General features: G+C 45.0%; 5 protein-coding genes across 5 annotated transcripts; 2 read left to right on the plus strand and 3 right to left on the minus strand.

Moving 5' to 3' along the window:
- Positions 1-2,844: 2,844 nt before the first annotated feature.
- Positions 2,845-7,483, plus strand: H6S33_000419 (uncharacterized protein; the record flags this gene model as incomplete). The annotated part of the gene is made up of 3 exons (XM_044831794.1): positions 2,845-5,764; positions 5,818-5,935; positions 5,986-7,483. The coding sequence occupies 3 exons, from the start codon at positions 2,845-2,847 to the stop codon at positions 7,481-7,483; spliced, it is 4,536 nt and encodes a 1,511-aa protein (XP_044699978.1).
- Positions 7,484-9,367: 1,884 nt separating this feature from the next.
- On the plus strand, positions 9,368-12,907 carry H6S33_000420 (uncharacterized protein; the record flags this gene model as incomplete). Its single annotated transcript, XM_044831796.1, has 7 exons — positions 9,368-9,398; positions 9,486-9,653; positions 9,719-10,368; positions 10,423-11,332; positions 11,382-12,400; positions 12,461-12,763; positions 12,857-12,907. 7 exons carry the CDS (start codon positions 9,368-9,370, stop codon positions 12,905-12,907), a joined length of 3,132 nt encoding a protein of 1,043 aa, XP_044699979.1.
- Positions 12,908-14,045: 1,138 nt separating this feature from the next.
- Positions 14,046-19,221, minus strand: H6S33_000421 (uncharacterized protein; the record flags this gene model as incomplete). The annotated part of the gene is made up of 11 exons (XM_044831797.1): positions 14,046-14,207; positions 14,277-14,658; positions 14,728-15,593; positions 15,649-15,795; positions 15,850-16,066; positions 16,115-16,784; positions 16,838-17,109; positions 17,171-17,262; positions 17,313-18,229; positions 18,284-18,424; positions 18,480-19,221. 11 exons carry the CDS (start codon positions 19,219-19,221, stop codon positions 14,046-14,048), a joined length of 4,608 nt encoding a protein of 1,535 aa, XP_044699980.1.
- Positions 19,222-20,183: 962 nt separating this feature from the next.
- H6S33_000422 (uncharacterized protein) lies at positions 20,184-21,468 on the minus strand (the record flags this gene model as incomplete). The annotated part of the gene is made up of 6 exons (XM_044831798.1): positions 20,184-20,225; positions 20,301-20,418; positions 20,504-20,651; positions 20,713-21,006; positions 21,092-21,209; positions 21,268-21,468. 6 exons carry the CDS (start codon positions 21,466-21,468, stop codon positions 20,184-20,186), a joined length of 921 nt encoding a protein of 306 aa, XP_044699981.1.
- Positions 21,469-22,359: 891 nt separating this feature from the next.
- On the minus strand, positions 22,360-24,447 carry H6S33_000423 (uncharacterized protein; the record flags this gene model as incomplete). The annotated part of the gene is made up of 1 exon (XM_044831799.1): positions 22,360-24,447. The coding sequence occupies one exon, from the start codon at positions 24,445-24,447 to the stop codon at positions 22,360-22,362; it is 2,088 nt and encodes a 695-aa protein (XP_044699982.1).
- Between the last annotated feature and the right edge of the window lie 918 nt (positions 24,448-25,365).

Here is a 25,365-nt window from a genome sequence, read left to right on the forward strand (position 1 = left end):
CAGCACCAGTATTTCGTCCCCAAAGCTGAACATCGAGGAATGAAGACCAAATGAGTGATATCTCTGGGTTTGATAACCTCCGCCTCATGGCTTATGAGCTTCCATCAATCATCATTCGATGCCCGGGGATCCGGGAAAGGGTATGATGTCTGAGCGAAGGGATTTCCATGAGAGTGACGGTCGATTCGATATTAACAACCGTGGTCGTGGTATCGTTACGTTAGATCTGGCCACCTATTAAACAGGAGTAAGGGGCTTCTTCTATCTCTCGTGAGTTCGGGAACGTGAGGCTGTTCCATCTGTTTCTTCAGCTATCAGCTTGCGGTATTTCTCTCTTTCTCGCTTTCGTCATTGGTCTGCACCTCGTATCTATCGACATCAACCCAGATAACAATAACCACAGGTAATTGCCAAGCCCCCGGCCCTTCGAGGGGCCCGTACTGCATGCAACGCCTGTGACACGTACACCCAAAACACTCCCGAACCGCCTACCATTCAGATACGGACCTTCGGGACATCTTAAGAGCTTGGGCATGTAAGGGAATTTGATGAGAACATTTTTGCTTTTACCTTCTACTTACGTTTTGAATGGCCTGGGCCCCTCTCGGGGACACTGTTAATCGGATGTACGTTACGATTGCATATTATCAGTGCTACGACCTTAACACTTTGAATCCATACGTCTACATTTAAATTCTTGGTCGTATCATCAGCCCTATAGTAACGGTATCTTACTGCTCAAAACTACAAACCTATCAATTAGAGGGGGTGAGCAAAGATATACATGCTCCTCCACCGATCTGGTCACCCCGGCCCGGACCTCAACTTAAGCAGTACATGTAGTCTTATTCTAATCCGCCCTGCGGTCACAGTTCCCAAAAAGAATACCAGTATCAACAACAGACCATATTCAGACCGTCATTCAAATGGCTCAAACGCAGTTTTTAACCCCAACTTTATTCAAATAATCTAGTAATCAGACTGGATTCTACAGGGACTCTCCGTGTGAGCGTGCACACATGTGTCTACGAGGAAGCCATCTATATGAGAGAGCACTAAATTCATTCTGCATACTGTCAAAGAATAATGTACTTCTAAGCTTTCCCAATTTACATACAATGTTTCATTCATTAGCCCCTCCACAAAATTCTTTGCAATAACCAATTCATTATCATAATGATCAATCCTAGCAGCTTTTGCTTCGTACTTCTCTGTGTAAGAAGATATACTGAAATACACACAATTCCGAGTAGTCACCCCATCAAAAGTTTTTATTGGCAGTCTTTTCGTGGTCGATCTTCGTCTTTCACCCTAACTCCCAACCCCCCACCCCCGTTGGATACGGGAGTCCTGCTTTGAGCGCCAGGATCGCTTGGAAATAAAATTACTGTGGAACATAAAGAATTCTATTTTCCCCCGATATTTTAGCTCCGATATACTGCGGCGAGACCTCCGATTATATCTAACTTGGCCATCTAGAGATTCTGTGTTGATTCGTATTAGTACGTAAGCGTGTTTATATATATGAATAAATCTTATTAGATTCAGAAGTCGAGTCATCACAGAAGAACGACCATGTCATACAAGATACGCAGGCTTTGGTTTAGTTAAATCCCTCACTTCGCTCGATTAGTTTCCCTACTAACTGTAAGATTTGAGTCATAACTCCTGACTGCATATTTCTCGAACACTTGTGAATCAACTTATATCGGACATGATCGGATGGTATCTAATTTCAAGAGATGGAAAAAAAAATGTGGACTGAAAGAAAAATGCCCCGAATGCCCCGAATGTTGGAGATCGAGACAGAGGGGTCGCCTGTAGAATTGTATAAAGCTTCCTATAACAGTTTAGCTCAATAATATGTATTTAGCGACCAATTAGTACTGGCTGATTATTCCATGAATCATGAAGCCTTGAGTATCCAGCGCGTCCTTCAGAATAATAGGTGAAATCACCTTAGAATAATTCAACACTGCTTCATTGATTCAATCTGATTGGTACTTCACTAATCGTGGAGTATGATTCGGTTAGAAAGCAGAAGTATTATCCCAATCACAGGGACATTTGGGGTCTAGCCAGCTTACTGGCACCTATGTAGTACTTCATCTCTTAAGAAAATTTAAAAGTCGACCCAGCCTTGATGGCTCAATCTGACCTAGTCGTCTGTCATGATTCATATTTAATGTTATAGATTGCGTGTAGATAGTCATCATAAAGAGCTTAGTAACTATAGAACAAAGATGTACTTATGCATGTATTTACTCCAGGGCCTTAGTTCTTTGTAGTGCACATTGTTTCGTGGGTTTTTAATGTTGACACTCTCGGTTGAGTGACTGCGCCACAGTGACTGCTCCACAAACCCAATTGACAGAGATAAGCGATTAGTACTGGTATGTACCTACATCACAGTAGAGAGATTTTACCCCTCGTATGTACTCAAATGGAGCTCGGGCTATTAACAACCAATCAACTTTCCCCCGTGCATAAAACCTGGCGGGATTAACCTTTCGTGATACACTGATAGATACGCGTATTCCTGGTCCCTTGCATTTCAAGATCCGAAATTGTAACAAGGGCTCATCTTTCCATCAGACTCTTTATATATCCCTCACCCCCCCCCCCCCCCCCCAAATAGACTTTCCCGTAAACCCAACGCCACCAAAGGATTCCTCTCAACGCTCTCCCGAGCCCAGATCCCGAACGGTCAGAAAACAGCCCCAGGAAACTAGAGGATTGAGATCATCTTTCTCAATCCCACCTCACTTTCTTCTCTCGCCTCTTCACCTACCCACACGAGTGGCAGGTGAAACAGGCGATAGGAGAGCTCTCTTCTCCCAGCTTATGAGCAGCAATCTGTGGCGCTACTATCTCGAGAATGACGCCGCAAAGTTCCGGCGTCTTCTGGCACGACCGGGCGGTGGTGGTGTCGCATCCACTGGAATTGGGGTAACCACGACAGCAGCGACATCTTCAAAAAAGTCTGGAGCAAGCGGAAATGGCAGTGGTACAATTACACGTCAGGCGCTACGGGAGCTGGATAGCCTGGGAAGAAATGTATTGCATCTAGCCTGCAGTGATCCTGAGGGGCTTCCATTCGTAGATGCGCTTCTAGAGCACCCGTATACGGACCCTTCAGCACCTGATGCTGAGTCTGGATGGACAGCGATGCATCGTGCACTTTACCATGGGAATATATCAGCTGTTAGGTCAATCCTGGCGCATAATCCGAGTAATTGGGGGATTGTAAAGATCAAAGACCATGCCGGCGACAGTCCATTCGAAGTCTTTGGGGGTTCAATACAAGGAATTGAGCGTCTACTTGCAGAGGAGCGCGGAATAGTTGTTGAAGACCAACAATCGGATGACGATGACAATGATGAAGTGTTGGGGAAGGTTGACAGGTCGGAAACTGCGGGTGGCGACGAGATATTCATGTTTGGGTCGAACAAGAACTTGTCACTCGGGTTTCCGGATGAGGACGATCGATCCTACCCGGAAAGACCGCAGATACAGCGTCCACGGCAGTTACTGCTGGAACAAGCACAGCTCAAGTATTTTAATAGTGATAAGAAATCCGAAGATCTCCTCGACGCATCTACTCTTTTCAGTCCACTACATTTCCGCGATATTCAGCTTTCCAAGCTACACACCGCAGTTCTAACCTCTGATCCACATAGCAATCTATTCATTTGCGGATTCGGTCATGGCGGGCGCTTGGGGTTCGGGGACCAGCAATCCACACAGTTTACACTCCGACCCCTTTCCCCACCGCTTCTGCCTCCCAAGAGAGTTGAGAGTGTTGCTCTAGGGCTTGACCATACCGTTGCTGTTCTTGAGGGTGGCGAGGTGTGGACTTGGGGCGGGAACAAATGGGGCCAACTTGGATATGCCCTCCAGCAAAAGACCACAAAGGAAGATCCAATCCAAACAACTCCACGACAGGTCTTTAACGGCCTGAAGCGAGAGATAGTAATTGGGTGTGCAGCTTCTCGTATACATACTGCCGTGTTCACGGCCACATCGCTATTCACGTTCGGTAAAAACGAGGGGCAGCTAGGGATTCTGGACTCTTCGGATGCTAGAACGCTGGCCAGTCAGCCTACTGCGCGGAAGGTCGCGGCTAGCTTCTTGGCTGGGACTGTAATAACACAGGTTACAGCTATTGACAAAGCCACGGCTGTTTTACTTGAAAATCATGAGGTTTGGATCCTGGCCGGGTATGGATACTCCAGGCTGTCTTTCCCAATTGAGCGGGTGGTGGGATTGTATGGGATGAATATAACACGATACGACAATAAACCAAACTTCATCCGGAAAATCACCGGGGGCGGTGATACTTTGTGCGCGTTGAGTAGAACCGGCGATGCATTCACCCTCGATGTAGAGTCCTGTTTAAAAGAACGCGCAGAAAAGGGAGCTAAGGTTGGATGGACCACAACCAGGGCGTGGAGTTTGCGTAAAACTCACATGGCGGTGCGAGACGCTGATGTGGGAGAGGATGGGTCAATCATCGTTTGCACAGAATCTGGCAGCGTTTGGAAACGGGTCAAGCGGGCTAAGATGAAAGAGAAGGGCTTCGGCACTACCGAGAGTGGACGATATAAGTTCGATAGAGTACCTGGGTTGACGAGGATCATCAGCGTGAAAACCAATAAGTTTGGCGCTTTTGCGGCAATTAGGAGGGACACTGATATCATGAAAGTGGCACTCCTGGTACATCCTCAGATGCTTTGGAGCGATGTCGCCGGATTGCTATCGTTCAGGGGAGCTTTCTTGAAGGACAATAGTGAGGTTGGAGGAGGCGATAATGGCCGTGTATCGGATGCATGGGGCTATGGACCAAAGCCTAGGCCGGAGGGTTATCAGGATGCTGTATTGTGGTTCATGAAGAAGGATATGGAACAAGAACTACGGGACTTCCTGATACGACTTCCATTACGCCGCGGAACGGGAGTAGAGTGGGATATGACCATCTCCACGGATACATGTCATGGCGTTGAAATTCCAATACACAAAGTTCTCCTCATTGCCCGCTCGCCAGTATTTAGAACCCTGTTGGAGGCAGATTCTAGAGAAATTGGACATTTCCTAGAATTTCAACAGAACTCTGGTAACAACCCTCGCTTGATATTGAAAGGTGTGGACCTACTTACCGTGCTTAACTTGGTGTACTACCTTTACATCGACACGGTCATTGACTTATGGCACCAGCGCGGCACCGACGCTGCGCAAACCCAGAAATTCAAAGTTCTTCGGACAGAACTTGCAGCCGTCGCATCAGCTCTTGGGCTGACCCTCCTTGAAAACTCCGTCGGCAGGATGAATTATCCAGCACGCAGTCTTAACAAGGATTTTGAGGTGGCATTGAACACCCAAGAGTTTGTCAGAAGTACTGACTTGATCATCGAACTGGCGAAGAGTGAGAGTATTCGTGTTCACTCGGCCATCATGAAGGCGCGCTGTCCGTTCTTTGATGCTCTTTATGGCGGTGGTGCTGATGGGCGGTGGTTACTTGGGCGTCGTGGAGATGGGGAGGCCATCAAGGTAGATATGAAGCACGTCGGTAAACCGGTCATGGAGGCAGTCGTGACATGGTTGTATACAGATTGGGGCCCAGAAGGGTTTGATGGCGTGAGAGTAGGTGTGAAAGAGAACAAGATAGATGATTATTTGGATTATGTGATGGATGTTATGAGTGTTGCTAATGAGCTTATGCTGGAACGACTGTCGCAAGTATGCCAGAAGGTCTTGGGTAACTATGGTGTGTAGTGGTATCCTATATCTTGAGGGCGAAATGGTATACTGATTTTTTAGTGAACACAAGAAATGCGGCACAGTTGTTGATGGCAGTTTCTGCCTGTTCAGAGACGAGTTTTAAGGATATGTGCATGCAGTACATATGTTTGAATATTGAGACTATGCTGGAAAATCAGTAATTTTCTCATTCGCCTATTTTATATTTATAACAACTAATAATCATAGTCTCTTAGACGATCTTGACGAAGACTTGATGTCTGAGCTTGACGAAGTCATTAAAGACAACCAGCGCCGCTGTCACCCCAAATCTCGAGCGGGCAGACAAGAAGAAATGCTCCTTGGGAAATACCCATCTATGGTCGAGTCTTCTGCAAAAGAGAAGAAAACCTTGATTGCCTTTTATGCCGCACAGGAAGATGAGCCGGCAACGGTACCTGCGCTCAAAAAGGTTGGTAGCTACCCGATAGAAGTATCTTCTCCGCAACAGCTTCCGAATAAGGCGCGTAGAAAATCTAGTAAGGAGGGAAAGATGGCGATAAGCAACTCACCACTGTTGAAGCCTTCAAACGCCGGTGGAGATTTAATGTTCCATATGGATGACGAGGATGCATCACTGAGTGCGGGACGGGGCAACGGGAGCATTCAGATTCCAAGCCCTCCGTCGAGTCTTCCGAAGCCTGATGAAGGAATTTGGTTCAATTCCAAGGGCAAAGCAATCGCTTCGCCGCAGTCCCAAAACGCGCGTCAACCAGCCCTTGACCCAATCGTGACACCCAAATCGTTTCCGAAACATACTCCGCTCACCCCAGAAGGTCCAGCTTCAAAATCATGGCGTGCAACGATGATGCCGGACAAGTTGCCATTGAAGGAAATCTTAGGTCACGCTTCCCCGAGTACTGGAAAGTCCAATATCACATTAGGATTGTCATCTTCGACACCAGAAAAAATATCACAGAAAGAGCGAAAACGGCAGCAACAACTACAGAGTCAACAACCAGCTGGGCCTGAGATCGCTTTGACGCCCGAAAAGCCGATGCCGAAGATGTGGCAAACACCAACCGCCGTATCCAGAGTGAGCTTGAAGGAAGTTCTGATGGAGGAGTCTTCGCCCACAACATCCCGAGCCACTGCCGCTCGCCCTGGCTCCTCGAGGGCCGAAATACAGAGAACTATGTCCACGCCTCCACAATCAATAATGAGTGCATCGACCCAGGCAAATATACCTGTGTCTCCATCGCCAACCCTTCGTAAATCAACACCGCAGAAAACCCCTTCTACCTCAACTACGGCGCAAGCCCAACCCCAATCGGCATCGGCTTTCGTTCCTCCAACCCCTTCTCCTCGTTTGCAGCGTTCTGAAGCGACATTGCATCTCTCTCTTGCAGATATTATGTCTCAGGAGGAGGTTCATAAGGAGATCATGAGGGATCATGTTGCAAAGCGTAGCTTACAGGAGATACAGGCAGAGCAAGAATTCCTAAGATGGTGGGAGGCGGAGAGCGAGAAAGTGAAATTGGAAGCGGAGAAAGCGGAACAGGCGTCTACTAGAGAGAGTGGGCGAAGTAGGGGAGGTAGCAGAGGTAGTAGAGGTGGAGGTGAGAATGGTCCGAAGAGAGGTGGACGAAGAGGGCGCGGAGGGGGCGGAGGAGAGGGCGGAAGAGGTAGGAGGAGTAAAGGCGAATCAAGTAGAGGCGCAGCAGTAGTAGCAGGGCAAGGGAGCTGATAAAGAAAAAAAAATATGTCTATAGAATAGGCATAGCTAAAAGTTTAAAATTTATGTTTTTGCTACGAAAACCATCTGAGTAAAAGACTCCAGGAAAATTGGCGCTCATATCGTATGAGATTTTAGAAAGGCTTGACATGGCTAGCGAGATCCGGATCAGAGGCTATGTACACCCGCAGGAAAAAAGTGAGGAAACAACGAGTGCAACCAATCCGAACCCCAATGAAAAAGTGAAAATGGAAATGAATAGAAGTAATATGACTACACAATGAGATACAGAATAGATACTACGGCCTCTGAACTATATTTACCACTTTTTATGACTTGCCTTGTTCTTTACTACTGCTGCAATTCTCTTTGGTATGCTGTCAATGATTTTATATACATTTTCCCAATCTAGCCTTTCCCACTCTTCCCTAGCTTGGGCTTCAATAACTTTTATGTTTTCATTCAGAGTAGCCTCCCTTCGCTTTCCGGACTTGTCAAAAGGCATGGCTAGGGAATACTCGCGGGGCTGTATTGCGGGTGCGGGGATGTCAAGTTAGACGCACTCGTTGTCACGCTACTCGTTGTTTCCTCACTTTTTTCCTGCGGGTGTACAACGAGCATTGACAAAATCCCTACCAAATACAAATATTTTATCTACAGTATACATGTAATCGTCTTCATCATCATGAAATATTTTCATTAGTTGCAATTGATTATACCAGAAAGGAGATAAAGAATTACCCCAGGGCCAGCATCCCTAAAGCATGCGCACCTATATACGTGCACATACAGGTAGACAGGTCAGCGTCGAAGAGCAAACCTTATAAAGCTACAGCCTGATGCTTTGGAGAAATAACATCTCTTTTTTCAGTTTTAATAGGAAAGAACCGATGAGGATTTCGGAAAGCGGAAATAGGTCAATGATTAAGAGCAATTTTATGAGGGCTTGGCTCACAGCTGCTCACTCGATTTCTCAAAACACATGTGTCCGTCACTTTTTTTTGTTTTTGTTTAATTCATTAATTGTATGCAGCCCTTAAGCTATGACAATATCGCACTACCCCAGAACTACCCTACTAACCTCCTCCGCCTCTATGTGCCCGTCACTACATATCAGTGAATGGTGGAAGCTGCTGGGTATATACTACCAAAAGTTATATAGAGTATAGGTATATAAAGACCTCTCTATCGCATAGTAGTCAACTAAGAGATCAAGTCTCGTACACGTCATATTGATATTGTCTCACTTTACCTACACACTTCCGTACCTGCAAACAACGTGGATAACTTCCCTAACACTGGAAGTATACATATATTCATCTCTAGGACGTTGGCGGGATGCGATGACGAATGACCAGCCAGAAAAGCGGGAGCCAGTCCAAAAAAAGGGTGGTGCGTCAAATGCCCGTTCCAACCAAGTTTCACTAATAAGCCGTAAGAGACGCTATCCACCTGGCCCTGATTGCGTTTCAATTGTGTCTCATGCTTTATATCGGAATTGTAGTAGAAGAGACATGTCTGCACATGCGCCCACAGTATGTAGTTCAATATAGGGCATAAGTACATGTTATGTACGTACTTACTGAGCTCTTACACTACACCTAGCGGTGATTCAAAGGTAACGTGAATAGTCACAGTTGTACTATCATAGGAAATATTCTGTCTTATATCCGGTTTCGGTGATGCGTTAATGATCTACAGGCACTCTGTGGCTTGACGCGCCACATCTAACCTATTCTAGATAATTGTGGCGGTGTTTGTTTGTTGTCAGGGAAACCTCGCGATAAGTTACTCACCTAGCAAAGTTGGGGACATCCTTCCGATAACGTTTGTTATCTTCCTAATCTCCTCTCACAAACATCACCATTTCCATATTCTCATAAGATAACCTCAATCATGAGCTCTCCCCCTGACCTACCTCCCTCCCGTAAGCCCTCCTCAACCCAGAATGCTGCGGCTGGACCTTACGGGCCCAGGAATAATCTCAATTCAACTCACGAACCATCTTTCCTAGATGGCGTGGACAAGACACTTGAAACACCAAAATTTGGAACTACTCCCAGATTATTCGACTCTACACCAAAATATGACTCTACACCGAAATTTGGGTCGACGACGCCCATGAAGTCTAACTTGGGTCCAATTCCCTACCGAAACCCTCAGGATCCTGTAAGGACTCAACGTAAGTTCGTCTAGCTAGTAGGCTTTATATATGTACATCAATTACAATCCTAACTTGTTGTTAAGAGGCTCCAAAACCTTTCATATCAAAGGTTCAAGCCCGTACCGAAGAATTCCTTCAGCCTTTGCCACTGAAAAACTCCCGTGAGAACTGGAGACACCCTCCCACTATCGATTTAACAAACAAATCCGATGATGACGACGAGCTTGTTGTCATCCAACGCCCCCAAGCATTTCCTACGTTTCATTCTGTTAACCGTAGGAACGATATTGGATCAGGGATCACGGGTGGATTTCCTTCGGAGGGTGGTCGGAAGAAGCTACCTACATATTCTATTCCTAGCGGTGGTGCAGTGCCAGGTACCAGTGGAACATATCATGGCGGAGTTTATGTAGACCACGAGAAGACCACCGAAAGCATCAAGGAATTATTGGAGGGGATTAATGATTCAGTTCCTCTCAGGAAGAAGAAGGGCAAAAAAGAAAAGAAGGTTGATGATGAACTAGCTTCTATGATGGAAGAAAAGGTTACATTGGGTGAGGGGTTGCAGGGGGAAGCCGAACAAGAAGAGGAGGAGGATGAAGACGAAGAAGAGGAAGGCTCTGATGTAGTTGAGGGTTTGAACGTCAAATTACTTCCGCATCAAATCCGAGGATTGAAATTTCTTCGTGGTAGAGAAGAAGGAAAGGCAAGAGGTGGGATATTGGCTGATGATGTATGGATCCTCGTTTGTATACCTATTGATTTCTGCTAAACTAACTATATACAGATGGGCTTGGGAAAAACAATACAAACTATTTCCCTTATACTCTGTCATACACATCCTTCGCATCCAATCGCCGGGAATTCTTCCCTCTCCCCAGACTCTAAAAAAGCAGCCGTAAAACTTCCGTCCGACCTCGAGAAAGGGACTCTTGTTATTGCACCTTTGGCTTTGATAAAGCAATGGGAAGCTGAAATTGAAAGACGCACCGAAGATTCTCACAAAATGCGTGTTCGCGTCCATCACGGCCCATCACGGGCCAAAGACCCGGCTTTACTACGGAAATACGATGTCGTTATTACCACATATGATGTCATTCGTTCTGAGCATAAGGATACCGAAGGAAATGGAAGACCCGTTGGATGTTTTGGGCTACGTTGGTGGAGGATTGTGCTCGATGAAGCGCACACAATCAAAAATAGACTTGCGAAAGGATCATTGGCATGCTGTGCTCTCCGGGCAAGATTTAGGTGGTGCCTTACAGGCACACCTTTGCAAAACAAGATCGAAGAATTGCAGAGTCTAATCAAGTTCCTAAAGGTTGCGCCTTTCGATGACCTTGGTGTGTGGAAAGAGCAGATCGCAAGACCTATGGGTCAAGGACGTGAAGGGGTAGCTATTGAACGACTCAGAGTGGTATTGGGCGCTATTATGTTGAGGAGAACTAAAGACGTGCTGAGGTCAGATGGTGATAAGCTAGAGGCTGCAGGTGGTGAAAACAAGATGAAGATGGTTAAGAGGAAGGTTGAGAGTGTAGTGACTGAATTCGATGAAAAAGAGAAAGAGTTTTACGAAAAATTGGAAGCAAGGACGGAGGAGAATCTTGAGAAGATGCTCAGCGGGTTCGGTGTTGGTAGAGGGTTAGGGGGTGTCAATATGACGAGCGCTTTGCTCCTGCTTCTAAGATTACGACAAGGTATGTTCTCGCCAACTAGAGTTAATATCTCCCAAACTAATACATGCAGCCTGTAACCATCCAACTCTCGTTGCTGGGAAAATTGTTAAGGACAAGGATTCTGGGCTTGGTCTAACTACACCACGGAAGAAAGCACCGAAATCATTAGTGCAGGACGAAGCTCTGGATGATGATCTTGCAGGCCTAATTGGTGGACTAAGTGTCGACGCCAGGAAATGTGATGTTTGTTTCTCAGCATTGACTAAGGAGGAGACACGAAAGGGAGAACCTAGGTGTAGGGATTGCAGAGAAGATCTCAAGGCGCTAGAGAAGGCATCAAGAGAAGGTGGAGAGGAAACCATAAAGAAAGATGGTAATGTGAAGAACAAAAGAGGCAGATTAGTGGTTCTTGACAGCGATGATGAAGATGAAGAGGACGATGGCGACTACGGCAACGGTACCAGGGAGGAAAGGGGAAAAACGCTTATAAACGATGACGACGACGAAGGAAGCCAAGCAGAAGAGGTGGACGATGATGAAGATGAGGATGATGAAGATACGAAACCCCGGCATTACGATAGCGAGGACGATGGAGGCAGCCAGGCAGAAGAAGGGACCGACACATCAGATGATGATGGTCCAATCAAGCCGAAAACACGACGACGCCCCAGAGTTGTCGATTCATTCATCGACGATGATGAGGATGAGGATGAGGATTACTCGGAGGAAGATGAATATTCTAACCTTGTCATATCAACGAAAATCAAGCGGCTCTTACAAATTCTTAAGAAAGAGTTGAAAGAAGACAACAAAACAATCGTGTTTAGTCAGTTTACAAGTATGCTGGACCTAATCGAACCCTTCCTCCACAGGGAGGGTATTGCGTTTGCAAGATACGATGGGAGTATGAAGAATGATGATCGTGAGGCCAGTCTGCGAAGGTTGAGGGGAGAGGGCGAGTACGCAAATAAGAAAGGAGTAGAAAAGGAATTCTGTGGCGTACTTCTGTGCAGTTTGAAATGCGGGGCCCTAGGTCTAAACCTCATCGCTGCTTGTAGGGTGGTTATATTGGAACCGTTCTGGAATCCTGTTAGTACACATACCCATTTGATCAACCATACTAGCACTAACTTATCTTTCTGGGTTTAGTTCATTGAGGAGCAAGCTATCGATCGTGTCCATCGTATTGGTCAGATGACAGATGTAGTTGTCTACAAGCTCACTGTCGCTAACTCTGTTGAGGAACGTATCTTGAAGCTTCAAGAGCAAAAAAGAGACCTTGCCAAAGCTGCATTTGGAGATGGAGATGGTGGACTTGGAAAGGCAAAGGCTGCGAAGCTGAGCATGAAAGATATTCTATATCTTTTCAGGCGCGATGCAGAGACGGCCTCAGGACCCGGGTCAGCTTCCACGGTGGGATTAGGAAGTAGGGCAAGAGTCCTCAAGGATAGGGTTAGTGATGATAGGGAGAGGGAGAGGGAGAGGGGTGTGGGGTACAGTCGTGAAGTCCCAGGAAGATATACTAATACCGAAACTGAGGAACAGCGTCAGAGGAGGAGAGCGGCAGAAGCAAATAATGCTTTTGGAAGGCGATAAATGTCACTACGAGAGATTGACTTCAACTTCCTTTTTAGTGGGATTAAAAAAATAGGCTAGTACTGTTACTGTAGAGAGTATTAGTAGTTAGAGTATCATTATTTTGAGTTCATTCCGTTGTCAACGGGCAGGGATAAACGTATTTCCAAATTTGATATATTATTTATTTGTTGTATTTACTCGATGCTATTAAGCCCTGATGGTCTAGCGGTATGATTCCTGCTTTGGGTTAGCTTAAATGCAGGAGGTCTCCGGTTCAATCCCGGATTAGGGCCCGTTATCTCTTTTTACTCTACTTGTTTACTCAATTATGACTCGAGGAGTCATGAAACATCACCAAACATTTTAATGTGTCGCCAAAACGGTCTTTTTAGTACTCAAGTTGCAACAGCTTGGCAGTATTGAGAGAGCGGCAGCATAGCTCCCAGAAAGGGGCGAAAGAATTTCATCTGACAGAAAGAATCGCACAAAAGGGAAGTATCATTTGATCAGAAGCAAACTTGGAATGAGAGGGTTGAGATGTTCTACTCTCGGATCACCCATACAAAATCGCCTTAGTGAGTCTCGATCCATAGTAATTATTAAACACTATTCAAGAATTACGGCTCGTCCTCTCCAAGTGCTCGAAGTCGGGCTCTCAAGCCGCTGCGCAGTTTTCCTTTCTCGCACATTTACATAGCTTTGCGGCTGAGCCGCTCTCACTGAATATGGTTTGGATATTAATTGAGACTTAATAGTTTCGCTACCCAGGTCGAAGTGATTTTGTCCCAGACTCATAGCAATCATTTTAATTGGTTTGAGAGAGCACAAAGCACAACGATGACTAAGCAATGCGGGCTTGATCCTCATGTCAATGATTTATGATACTCTGGACAATGATAATAATATCACATCTGTTAATCTCTAAACCCGTTTCTACCGCCTATATAATGACTTGTTAATGTGCATACAAGCGAGGTCTCAGTTGGATCGTGGTATCTTATTATTACATGAATGTGTATTGTAGTAGTACATACATAAAGGAAGTGTTATCCGCCATTAAAAAGGGTATTTTTATGAAAAAACAAAGGAAAAGAGGGGCCTTGAAAAGGCGTACAAAGTATACTGCCAACTATATTTTTTTTTCTTTTTTTTCTTTTCACTTCTTCGCTACCTTCTTGCCCCGTTTCAGCATCTTCTTCAAACCACCTAAGTATAACCAAGTGCAAATGAATACGACCGCAAAATTAAAGACTATGAAAGCCCAGAAAATACCAAAATTTCTCCAGTGATAGCTATAATAGATATTAAAGTTTCTTGCCTAAAATATGCATGTTAGTATAATAAAAACAAGCGCCACTGTGGTTGTAATTATGGAAAGAAAACTTACGAATTCATCTCCATCAGAATATTGGCAAAACCTGCACTCATTCCCAACCTCCTGAACATACCCTCCAGCTTGCCTAATAAATGCAGTAGTATAGTTCTCACACGATTGCCCAGGTGGTTTCGGGATCCTCGCCAATTCGTTTTCAGAACATCTAACAGGCACGTCGTGGACGAGGACACCCAAGAAGCCTTCGACTAGGTAGGTAAATGGGCTGACGCGATATACGAAATGCCAGAATTTTGGAATACCAGCAAACGGTACGACAACACCACAGAATGAAACGACGAAGAGGAAAAATACCGGCACAAGCAAACTGGCAAGGAGTTCGTTCGGCGAAAACGAGGCGATAGCTTGACCAAAGCCGACATAGTATAGTTCAAACCTATTGTATCGTTAGCTCTGTGGTTCTCCAAACACGCTGTAGACAATGAAATAACTAGGTCAAACTTACAGCATTAGTAGCATCCACGTGTACCCAACAGTAAAACTATCTCTTGGGAACCCGACAGGAAAAAACCAGGAAACAAAAAACAGAGTTCCAGCTACAATCGAGTAGGGTATTTCTACTAGAATAGCAGCGATTACAAAGGCGGACCAGTGATAGATTTTTGAAGAGCTTTCTCGGGCCATGAAAAGATCCCTTAAATGCAAATATTTCGGCTGCAACTGTTGAATAAGTGGTGGGGATATGGTGAGCACCATGAACACACTGAAGAGTCGAGATTGCATATCGATCGAAGTATTTCCAAGCTTGTAGAAAGTAAAGGCATTGAAAAGACCTGTGAAAATGTGGAGTGCAAACTTTCCAATGACGTATTCCGGTGCTCTCCAGTACGACACAAACGTTCTTTTCACAACCGCCAAAACCTGTGTGAACCAAGGCATAGCGAACTCGCGGTCATCTCGTGTTGAAGAATCGGCTTTAGAACGTCGATCCGAAACAATTTGTTCAATTTCACGTGCCCGCTCGCTGTATTCGTTGGAGTTTGACCAGACTTCACCCCAGTCCTTCTCCTTCCGATTGGGATCTCCAGCACCAATTGCTTCGAGCATATATTCCGCAGGGTTTTTATCCTTAGGGCACTTAGGCGCGCCGTTGCCTTCGAAATACTTGATCATCTTTTGAGAATCCTGCCCAAGCTCTCCGTGATAGACAACGCGTCCACCCTTCTTCAGAAGAATCAAATCGTCAAAATTCTCAAAAAGGACTGCACTCGGTTGATGAATGGTGCAAAGAATGGCCTGGCCCGAATCCGCAAGCTTCCTCAAAAATCGTATCACATTAAACGCCGCATTCGAGTCAAGACCTGAAGTTGGCTGCGATATTATTAGAATGTGGCCTTTGTCCGCAATGTACCTGCTGATGGCTTACCTCGTCGAGAAACATGAGAAGTTCCGGTTTACTCGCAAGTTCCACACCAATAGTCAACCGCTTTCTCTGCTCTTGGTTCAAGCCATTGCCCTGAGTTCCAACTGTGGCCCCTGCGAGCTCGTCCATCTCAAGAAGATGAATTATTTTCTAGACCCAATTAGCTCGTATTCCTTTTTATCTCCCACTTTATTGGGTGCATACTTCGACATAATCATACTTCTCCTCAGTAGATACCTCCTTTGGCTGTCTTAGTAAAGCAGAGAACCGTAAGGCTTCTCTTACAGTCGCAGTCGGCTCGTGAACATCCTGTTGTTCCGCAAAACCAGTAGCGCGAGCAAATGAGAGAGGAAGAGGCTGGCCATCAACTAGGAAAGCGCCTTCAACCACACCAAAGTTGATGCGCTGAGCCAAAGTATTGCTGATATTTCGTTAGTAAGTTTTTGGTAAAAAGGTATAAGAATCATACAGAAGAGTGGTTTTTCCGGCGCCTGATTCTCCCATCAAGGCAGTGAGTCTCCCAGGTTTAACATATCCTTGGACATCCTGTAAAAGTGTCCTGTGTCCATTTTTAACTGGAATAGTATATGTAACTCCCTGCCAGGTAAAAATTGTATCATTCTTTGCGACTGCAGCCTCCTCGGTGCGATTATTACTTTCCTCATTGCCGATCCTGCCAACTTCTTTCTCTGCAACCTCTTCATCCACGGAGTTACCCTTATTCATAGCATTCTCAACATGCGTTGGCGCTTGTCCTCTCTTGAATACAGTGACAGCTCCTCCACCCTTATTCGGCTTCTTCAATTCCAAACCCACTGCTGTCATAAAAACGAAGAAAAGCCAAAATGCTATGATAAATCCGACGTTTCTCCATAAGTGTGATCTTGAATAGGTAAACTGCGATTGTATGTAATCTGCACCGTTCACAGTGGTGGATCCGGGCCGACCGCCTTGCAAAAGACAAGATTGATACTGTGGCTGAACACCGGGACCAACTGGTACCAGATACGGCGGCACACACTCGATCTCCAGATTGTAGAACTCATTGGCCATGAGAGCCTCAAATCCATACTGAATAGGATTGATCCACCTTATCCAAGAGAACCATGGATGCATAGATGAGGGCGGGATAAGATAGCCTATGACAACGTGAGCATAGCTAATTCCATATCAGCATACTGGATCGCCTTACCTGTGTAGACAACCAATGCTTGAATTGAGACGCCAGTGATCCTAGTAGCAGCATCCAAATTTGAAGAGAATGCCCCAAGCATTCTAAAAAACGAATACATCGACAGTGTAACGAAGAATATAATCAATAAACTAATGAAAAATTGGGACGCGGTGCGTTGCAATCCGGCCATGAAGTAAATGACTATGTTCCATATGAAAACCTGAACAAAGCAGAGGGGTAAATCAACAAGGACCAAAGCTATGGCATATGCGGATGGGCGATAAAATGAGCTATAAACTTTGTCAGTATATATTATGTAGTTTTATAGTTCTTTGAAAGATAGGATCATACAAGCTCTTATGTTTCATCAAGATCGGAATAGAATCGAACGCCGCCGTGAGTTCTGCTAGAGCTAGCAAGGCGTTGAATAAAAGGGTAAAAAACTGTTTTCAATGAGTCCAAGCCGTGTGGAGTCAGAAAAGTCACAACTTACCAGGACACCTCCGCGAGGGAACACTCCGGCCGCATTCTTAGGCAAATTATAAAACAGAGACCCAACGATTAAACTTTGAAACAGAATTCCTCCCCATTTACCCCCCAAACTCAGTGGGTCACCTCTCATCACCTTAACCTGTCGCTTTGTGCAAGCGATAATCTGTTTAGGAAATGAAATGGTGTAATTTTTGGTTTTAGTTTCCTTAGACATCTCCTTACTCCTTTCTTTCTTTTGCTCCTCGAGAGTACTTTCGAACTCTTCGATATCTCTCCTAGTATGCGCAGCAACCTCAGACGCAACATATGCAGCTTCTAGTTCCTCTGCTGTACGTGGGACTCTATCTTCCCACCCCTCTTTGATTTGTCGCTCGTGTTTGTCGGTGACAGAGGTCAGGAAATCTGCAGTTGTCCATCGAGGGTGACAAACGAAACCCAAACTCTCAAAATGGGCCTTCGCATTCTCGGTAGGTCCAAAGTAAGCACACCTCCCTTCATCAATAAGGATGACTTTGTCGAAAAGTTTATATAAACTCTCCCCTGCCTGGTATAGTGCAACCAGGGTGGAAATGTTTGCCATGTTACTCAAAGTGCGAAGCGATTCCACATATTCTATTGCCGTGCTGGCATCTAGTCCTTTAGTGGAATTGTCCCAACATTGGCAAGAGGCTTTAGTGACTATTGCCTCTGCAATAGAAACTCGTTTCTTTTCACCACCAGAGACACCACGGATAAGTTCGTTCCCTACTTTTGTGTCAAGGGTGTGTTCAATCCAAAATAGTTTGCTGACGACACGAAGAAATTCGTTGACATAGTCTTTTCGAGTCTCGCCCTCCTGCCGGGAAGCCTTCCCTGGCGTACGCGTCTCAAGAGCGAACTTTAGGGTTTCCTTTACAGTTAATGTAGCATAATGTAGATCTAATAAAAATAAGTTAGAGGCATGCTCCTATTGATAATATCTCATGATAATACCTTCTTCAGGATTGTAGAGGACTTCGCCACGAAACCTTTTGGCCATCTCGCTGCTCTCAACTCCACCATAAAGAACGTCGCCCGAAATACTCTCATAGCCATTTCTCTGGTTACCGACAACCTTCAAAAATGTCGAGCAACCTTTTATCATTGTTAGTGCGTAATTCAGTCACTTATCAGTACGGGTTGTGCTCACCAGATCCTGGCCTCCCTAATACTAACAACATCTCACCAGGTCTAACGCATCCTGTAAAACTATTGAGCAAAGTCCTGATTGGTGGCTTCCCAAATCCAGCCTTAGAACCCTTAGAAAGAAGCCCCCAGAGTGCCCTGAAAGGACCCAAAAGTAGCCCTCCATTGGTTGGCTGGATGCTGGCCCCTAATCCTTGGCCCTTTACGGTCAAGTTCTTAAAGACAACACCAAGATGACGAGTTTTCTCTTCCTGAGAATCGCTTTTACGAGAACTTCCGAATATAGATGAAAGAAGCTGCTCAATTTCTTGTTTAGATTCCTGCAACTCTTCATGATGCGAGGAGGCGTTAGTTCTCCGCCGTGAGAGAATGCGAAAGATTTCTTCTTCCCCAGTTGCTGGTCCTACTTGTGTGGACTCTCTACGAGCGGGTGCTGGACGGATGGGCTGTGTGGTGGTCATGTTTGCAAGGTCATGAAGACTACTAGATGCACTAGAATAGTTTGTGGGATCATTTCCCTTTGTTTCTGTCCCGGAATAATCATTCACAATTGTTTGATCTGACCCGGTTTGATTTGAATGCCGCCGAGTATCCTCGTTAAGTGTAATAGGTGCTAAACCGGCCTCTAAATCGGAATCTGCTGCGAGGGATCCCGCCTCCGGGAAGGAGTAATTCTGTGTATTAGAAACCCCGGGGGTCGAAGGCCAACGACCTGGTATTCCTTTTGGTGTAGGAAGCGCAGCCATGCCGTGTTGTTGGATTCTACAGCAGCAGCAGCAACGGCCGTAGATGAATATATTATGGGGATAAAGAGGGAATAGTAGTGGTGTACACTATTGATTTACAAGAAAAGGATTCGGTGGCCTCATAGTCTCTATTATACTCAGAGCCTTGATGTCCATATTGCACGTGAGAGCCCAGAGCAGTCTAAAAAAGAGGTTAATTGGATACAACAAGGGCAGCGCAAGGGTTCACACACAAGAGCCACTGGACATCAACCTCTATGCAGATTTTCGTTAACATAAACGTCATGACTTTTGAAGAAAAATAGTAAGCGCATTTGTGGAACCTGTTGATAGCGACTAACTTTGCGATTGTTGTTATTAGTCCCAATAATCCAGATCGGCAACTAAAGCGGCTACTTCAAGGACGAATTCGGGTTGATCCAGCAGAACTTGGTGCTGATTGGCTGTAACCCGCAACCAATCCTTACAAGCAGGTAGTAGATCTTGTACCCTAGATGAGATGGAGTCGGAAAAATAATCTCCCCGTGTTTCGGTATTAACGCGTCCGATTTGGGCGAAGAATGGGCTGCGTCATAACTACATACAGGACTTTTCTTTGTTCCTGATCACGAATCTCGATAAGACTACTTTACCTACTCGCGCGAGAGGTATATTGCGCAACGGATGGGTAGATTCTCGGCCGACAGTTGACAGCACCGGTGTAGCTTTTAGGCCTTTTCAAATGTAGTACATGTACTCTAGCAAGCCACTACCAGTAGTAGCCCGTTCTAGTAGGCAAGGTACGGCACGTAGGCTCAATCATCTTTTGCACTGTGCATGTAGGGTTTTCTACAGGCATGCCATGCGCGAGTACATGTCAACTTTTCTCTCGATTGAAATTTTTCAAAAAAAATATTGCCTTATGGATTACCACATGTATTCATGATAAAAGCACAAATGGGCAAATACAGTATTGTACTGCATTACATATCTCCAATTAAGGGTTTAAGTATCTCCGGCACAATCTAGTGCCCACATATATCAGAGATTTTCAAACTTCATGATCATATGATAATATGATGGGAAGCTCGTATACATACCTTAGCTGCATCCCCTTCAAATACCCAGTCAAACGCATTGCTACTCCAGCCGCCTTTGCTTACATCAAGGTCGACAATCGCGACTTTACCTCCTAACTCTTTAACTCTCTGTGCATATCTATTGAGTTTCGAAGGTAGTCAGCTTGCATATAAAAACATATGCCAAGGCCCAAAGGGAAGACGTCTAGGTAGAAAGAACACACCCTGCAGCTGGATATACCAATCCACTGGTTCCTATAACAATGCAGAGATCAGCCGGTTGTTCCAGCCAATGTTCGATCCCGTCCATCATATCTGGATCAAGGTGCTCGCCAAACCACACGACTCCTGGTCGTAGGATATTTCGTTGACCTGCTCACATGTTTGTTATTAATTCGTTGGATATAAAGATGGAGGCGGCCCCATTACTTACATTTTGGGCACATGGGCAAATCTGAGAGCTGTAAGGCCTGAAGTTCTACGCTTTCGTCGTACACAAGGGTTTCTTTGGTTGGGGTTCCACCGTCTGACTGTCCGCTGGCAGGTCCTGGTGCTCTTTGTTCAACCGTCTTTTTCGCCATAGGCACCGCAAGTGAGGGAACAATTGGATCGACAAAGTTCTGATCGTCCACATAATCACAGAGATACCCAGAACATCTGAGCGCAAACAAAGATCCATGAAGATAACGAATCGAATCATTCGGATGATTGGCCCTTACCGAAAGCCCTGTTGGACAGCATGACAATTAAATTATTTGATTAATCCTGTGATAGTAATATAACACCATCTTTCGTTATACGTATGGACTTACCGTCTACGTTTTGTGTCAAAGTCAAAAACGCCGGATGTTTTCTCGCCAATTCTGCCAATGCATAATGCGCTTTGTTCGGTGCGACTTGCAATGCCATATGTCTGCGCATTGAGTAGAACTAATATCACCAGAATATGAGATAGAGTTCTCGGCAGTAAACATGCAAGCTTCCACACCTGCCACACTAATCCAGGATCCGTCCTGAATGCCTCAGGCGTCGCAAGGCGCGTAACATCATAACTCCTCCACATACCGCCGGCACCACGGAAGGTGGGCAGTCCCGAGGATGCTGAGAGACCAGCACCACATAAAGCGACAATACGGTGTGCAGAAGAGAGATAAGTATGGAAGGAAGCGACGTCGGTGGAAGGAGGCATATCTAGAGCTGATTGATGCTGTAACTAAGAACTAAGTGCTAAAGTGGGGTTAGACATGCACTCGGTTATCATTACCGACTCGCCAATCTCGTTCATAATAATTCTTGCCAAGAAATATCACGAACAGCTTAGATAAGGTTAAAGGTCAATTATTAGTGGACGAACTCAATTGATCGAAAATCGTAGCACTCCCAGCAAAATGCCCCACGCAAGCCCCGAAAAGAAACTAGGAACTGACAAGCTCATTCAAGCATTTACACATATAGTACACGTACATGCATATCAACAGATCCTCAAATTGTAACGTTTCATAGTGCAATATACATGTAATTTGCCACTTCATTCTCACATACATGCATACATGTATGTACTGCATGTACTTCAGTCAAGAAGAAAAAGGCAGGTCCACAAGGATGAGGTTTTATGAGATCAAAATATAATCCTCCATTTTCCAATTGTTTAGAGAAGCCAGTCTTCAAACTCGAGCAATCTCATAAAATCAAACTAACTATTACAGCCGCGAGATCTTAGCTAGACTTTAGGTCTGCAGAGGAGGTGAGAAAGTGAAGAGCTTGATCTCATATCAAAGAAACTTCAGATTGTGGTATAAAACTTCATTATTACTAATCTTTGCAAACATAGGGATTGGTCTGCTTGGAAGCGACTAAACTATACCCTCAGTTAGACGTGGATATTCAGGATTCTGGTTCTAAAAGCTCCAAATAGCGTTGTGTTAAAGAAATCTCTTACCACTAGTTATCTCTTACAGTGGTACTGTAATTTCAAAGCCCTAAGTACTCCTCCGACACATTCCACCACACAATGGTTTCGGCAATTTACCCTAGACTCCGTTTTCGTACCGACACTTCCATGCGATTTTGTGTCAAAGCATCATCCCATTGCCCAACCTACATCCCAGCGTTTCCCCACCTCCTTCACAAAGGTTGACAGAACTTCATCCAAGCCTACTCTGTCTGATGGATTGACTCTCACACAAGCCTCGACGATTTCTCGCCATTTCAGGGGAATCGGCCCGCACTGCGTCCAACTTTCACTCTCTGTCCAGGTTATCGGGATATCTTCTCCATCTTTCAGGGTTTCGAGAGGGATCTGCTCAAATAGGAGCCATAGCATAATTCCGACAGAGTATGTTTCAACCATTTCGAGAGCTCCGGGGATAGCACGCCATTCTTTAAAGGCAGACCAGTCCTTGAAGTACTGTTTCCTCCGATTAATTCCCTTCCTAATATCCTCTGTACTGGCATGATCCCAATCGATATTGTTGTCTTCTCTTCTGCTGCTATTACAGATATTGCCCGGAATACAGTTGATAGTAGAGCAAAGAGCAGAGGGTGATTTAGGGACAAAATCCTTAATATCCTTCAACTCTACCAAGTTTTCTTTTTCAAACATCAAGCGAACATAATTATTACGCTTCCATATTAACTTATTCCACTCAACTTTGTTTTTCGCGCCAGATTTTTCCACGGTGACATCCCATTCACCCCTGATACGTGCCTCTGGGGGGACTCTCCATGATAATCTTGAGACTTTTTCATCATCTCCAAATCCGATGAGATGGAGTTGTAAATATTCATCGATCATGAACCTTTCCAAGCCAAATCCACGCTCTCCGTCCCCCAGTGATTTCTGAGCCATTCTCTGGAGATGTTTTACGGCGCTTACAATCTGGTAGGCCCATTTCGCTTTCTGGATAAGTTTGATTTTCCTAGCGACCCGTGGCATGCCAGGTAGACTGGGAAGAAACAAATAGTCACTCAGTCGGCCATTCCTGTAGTAATCACTAATATATCCGACGACCTTGTCCCCATCCTTGTCCCCTTCTTCCTCGCCTCCCAAAGTGACGTATCCAATCGGTGACATGATATGAGGATGGAGAGGAATTTTGTCCAACAGAGTTATTTCGTTGTAGATTTTGTCTGCTTGACGCATTAAGTCAAGAGCTATATCTCGGTCGGCGGATTCTTCTCTCTTCCTGACTTCATCATCCACGTCCAGCATTTTGATGAATACACGCCTCGAGTTATCTCCTACATCCTCTTCTCCTAGATAACCAACACGAGACAATTTCCCCAGTTTTTCTACGTGGTAGGCTAGACTGTGACGCTCGTATAAGCCACAAATTGTCTGTTCTTCATCGTCTTCTTCGGACGTCCGTATGCCTAGTTGAGATGGGCATTTCAAACTCGACAACAGTAGTTGGTAGGAGTATGTCGCAACCAGAGCAAAATATGGGTCACCGTCGCTTATCTCTTGAATCTCAAGGACATACCAAGGATTGCCAAAATTAGCGTTTAATATGATTGATTGTGGGGTCATGGAGACGATCTTGGAGAGATTTCCAAACTCGTCAGGAACCTGTGCCGGAGAATCTGCAGTGGAATGAATAGGAAAATTTGTGGGGATGTCGTCTACAGGTACAGGAGGTATGTACCAAGGGGAGGTTTCCTCTTGGCGGAGGAAAACGGCATTCTGAGTGATGCCAGCGCTATCTGCAAATGGATTCTGCACATGTAGAACCAGCGAGATATAAGAGGATGTGACGGTAGAGGATGGAGTCACTGAGACAATCTCCAAGCAATCCAACGTAGGGGTAGGAGAGGCTATAGAGATAGTTGAGTTGACGGTAGAGGGGGCTCTAGAGCGAGTGAAAGACATTTTTGAAGCAATTGTTGGAGATTGTGTTGATGAAGCCTTAGATGACAATTTTGATGAGGCCTTCGATGAGGTTTTTGATGAATTTTTTAAAGAATCTTTCGATGGAGCATTTGCTGAATCTTTTGATGAAGCTTTTGATGACTCTTTTGATGAATCTTTTGATGGAATTTTCAATGAGTTGATTGTTATGAGGGACTCAGCTCTACGACGTTGAGTTGTTGGTACTATGATGGCTGGCGGGTTCGGTGGAGGATGCCTCTCCTCAGAGAACGGGCGGTGCGGTGCAGGGAAGAAAGACATAAGATTATGAGGATGATTTATGGTGCTGATTATGTTGAGATAGGATGATGAAGGGGGGTTACATGTAGGTGATAGTACATGTAGTAAACTGATAACTTGGAGATACATGTACCACAACGTCTCCCCAATCCGTGACCTAAAAACTATGGAAGCGTATAAATTCCTATAAAGATACATGTAGTCTTATTCCTAGACTTTTATCGCATTCTGTGGATATAAATAAAATGACTAGCGAATAATATAATAATTCATGTTGATAATTTTCATGTTTATATGCTGAGATATAAAATATTGGCTTCCTGCCGTACAGCGGTGGGTAATAAGTGATGGAACGCCCTGAGATACAGTTATACCTGCAAACACCGTATGTTGGTGGCGTTTTACCCAAAACAGGTATCACTGTGTCTCAGCCCGTTCCATCACTTATTACCTGTCGCTGTACATAGATCTGCATACATTAAGTGAGTGTGAAGAATCCCGAGTGATTCCTCATGATTCCGATCAGGACCCTGCCAATCAAATTTTTAATGATGTATTGACTTGAGATTGAGGTTATAAATGATACACTTTCCATTTTAAAAACATTCCATCGCATCTTATTATTATATACATATGTATACAAGAAGCGTTGTGGAACATTGAAGTCGACTGGCACCCGAGCTTAAAACTCCAAATTCAGTTGCTTAGTCATCGTTATTAATTGCCATCGACCTTAGACAGCCTAGGTGCGTAGGATATGGGTACTACATGTAGTATTGATAGTGCTCAGAGACGTACCTACATGTACCTACAGGTTACTGTTATGATGCTTTATGTACCTACATGTACTCAAAGTACCTACAATACAGCTAGTAAGTACATTCTAATTTTGGTATAACGGTGATGACGTCTAATGCAGCAGAGCCGCATACAGCCCCA

This window comes from Morchella sextelata, assembly GCF_020137385.1.
Source record: "Morchella sextelata strain SCLS chromosome Unknown scls_1, whole genome shotgun sequence".
In the NCBI taxonomy this organism is placed as follows: Eukaryota; Fungi; Ascomycota; class Pezizomycetes; order Pezizales; family Morchellaceae; genus Morchella; species Morchella sextelata.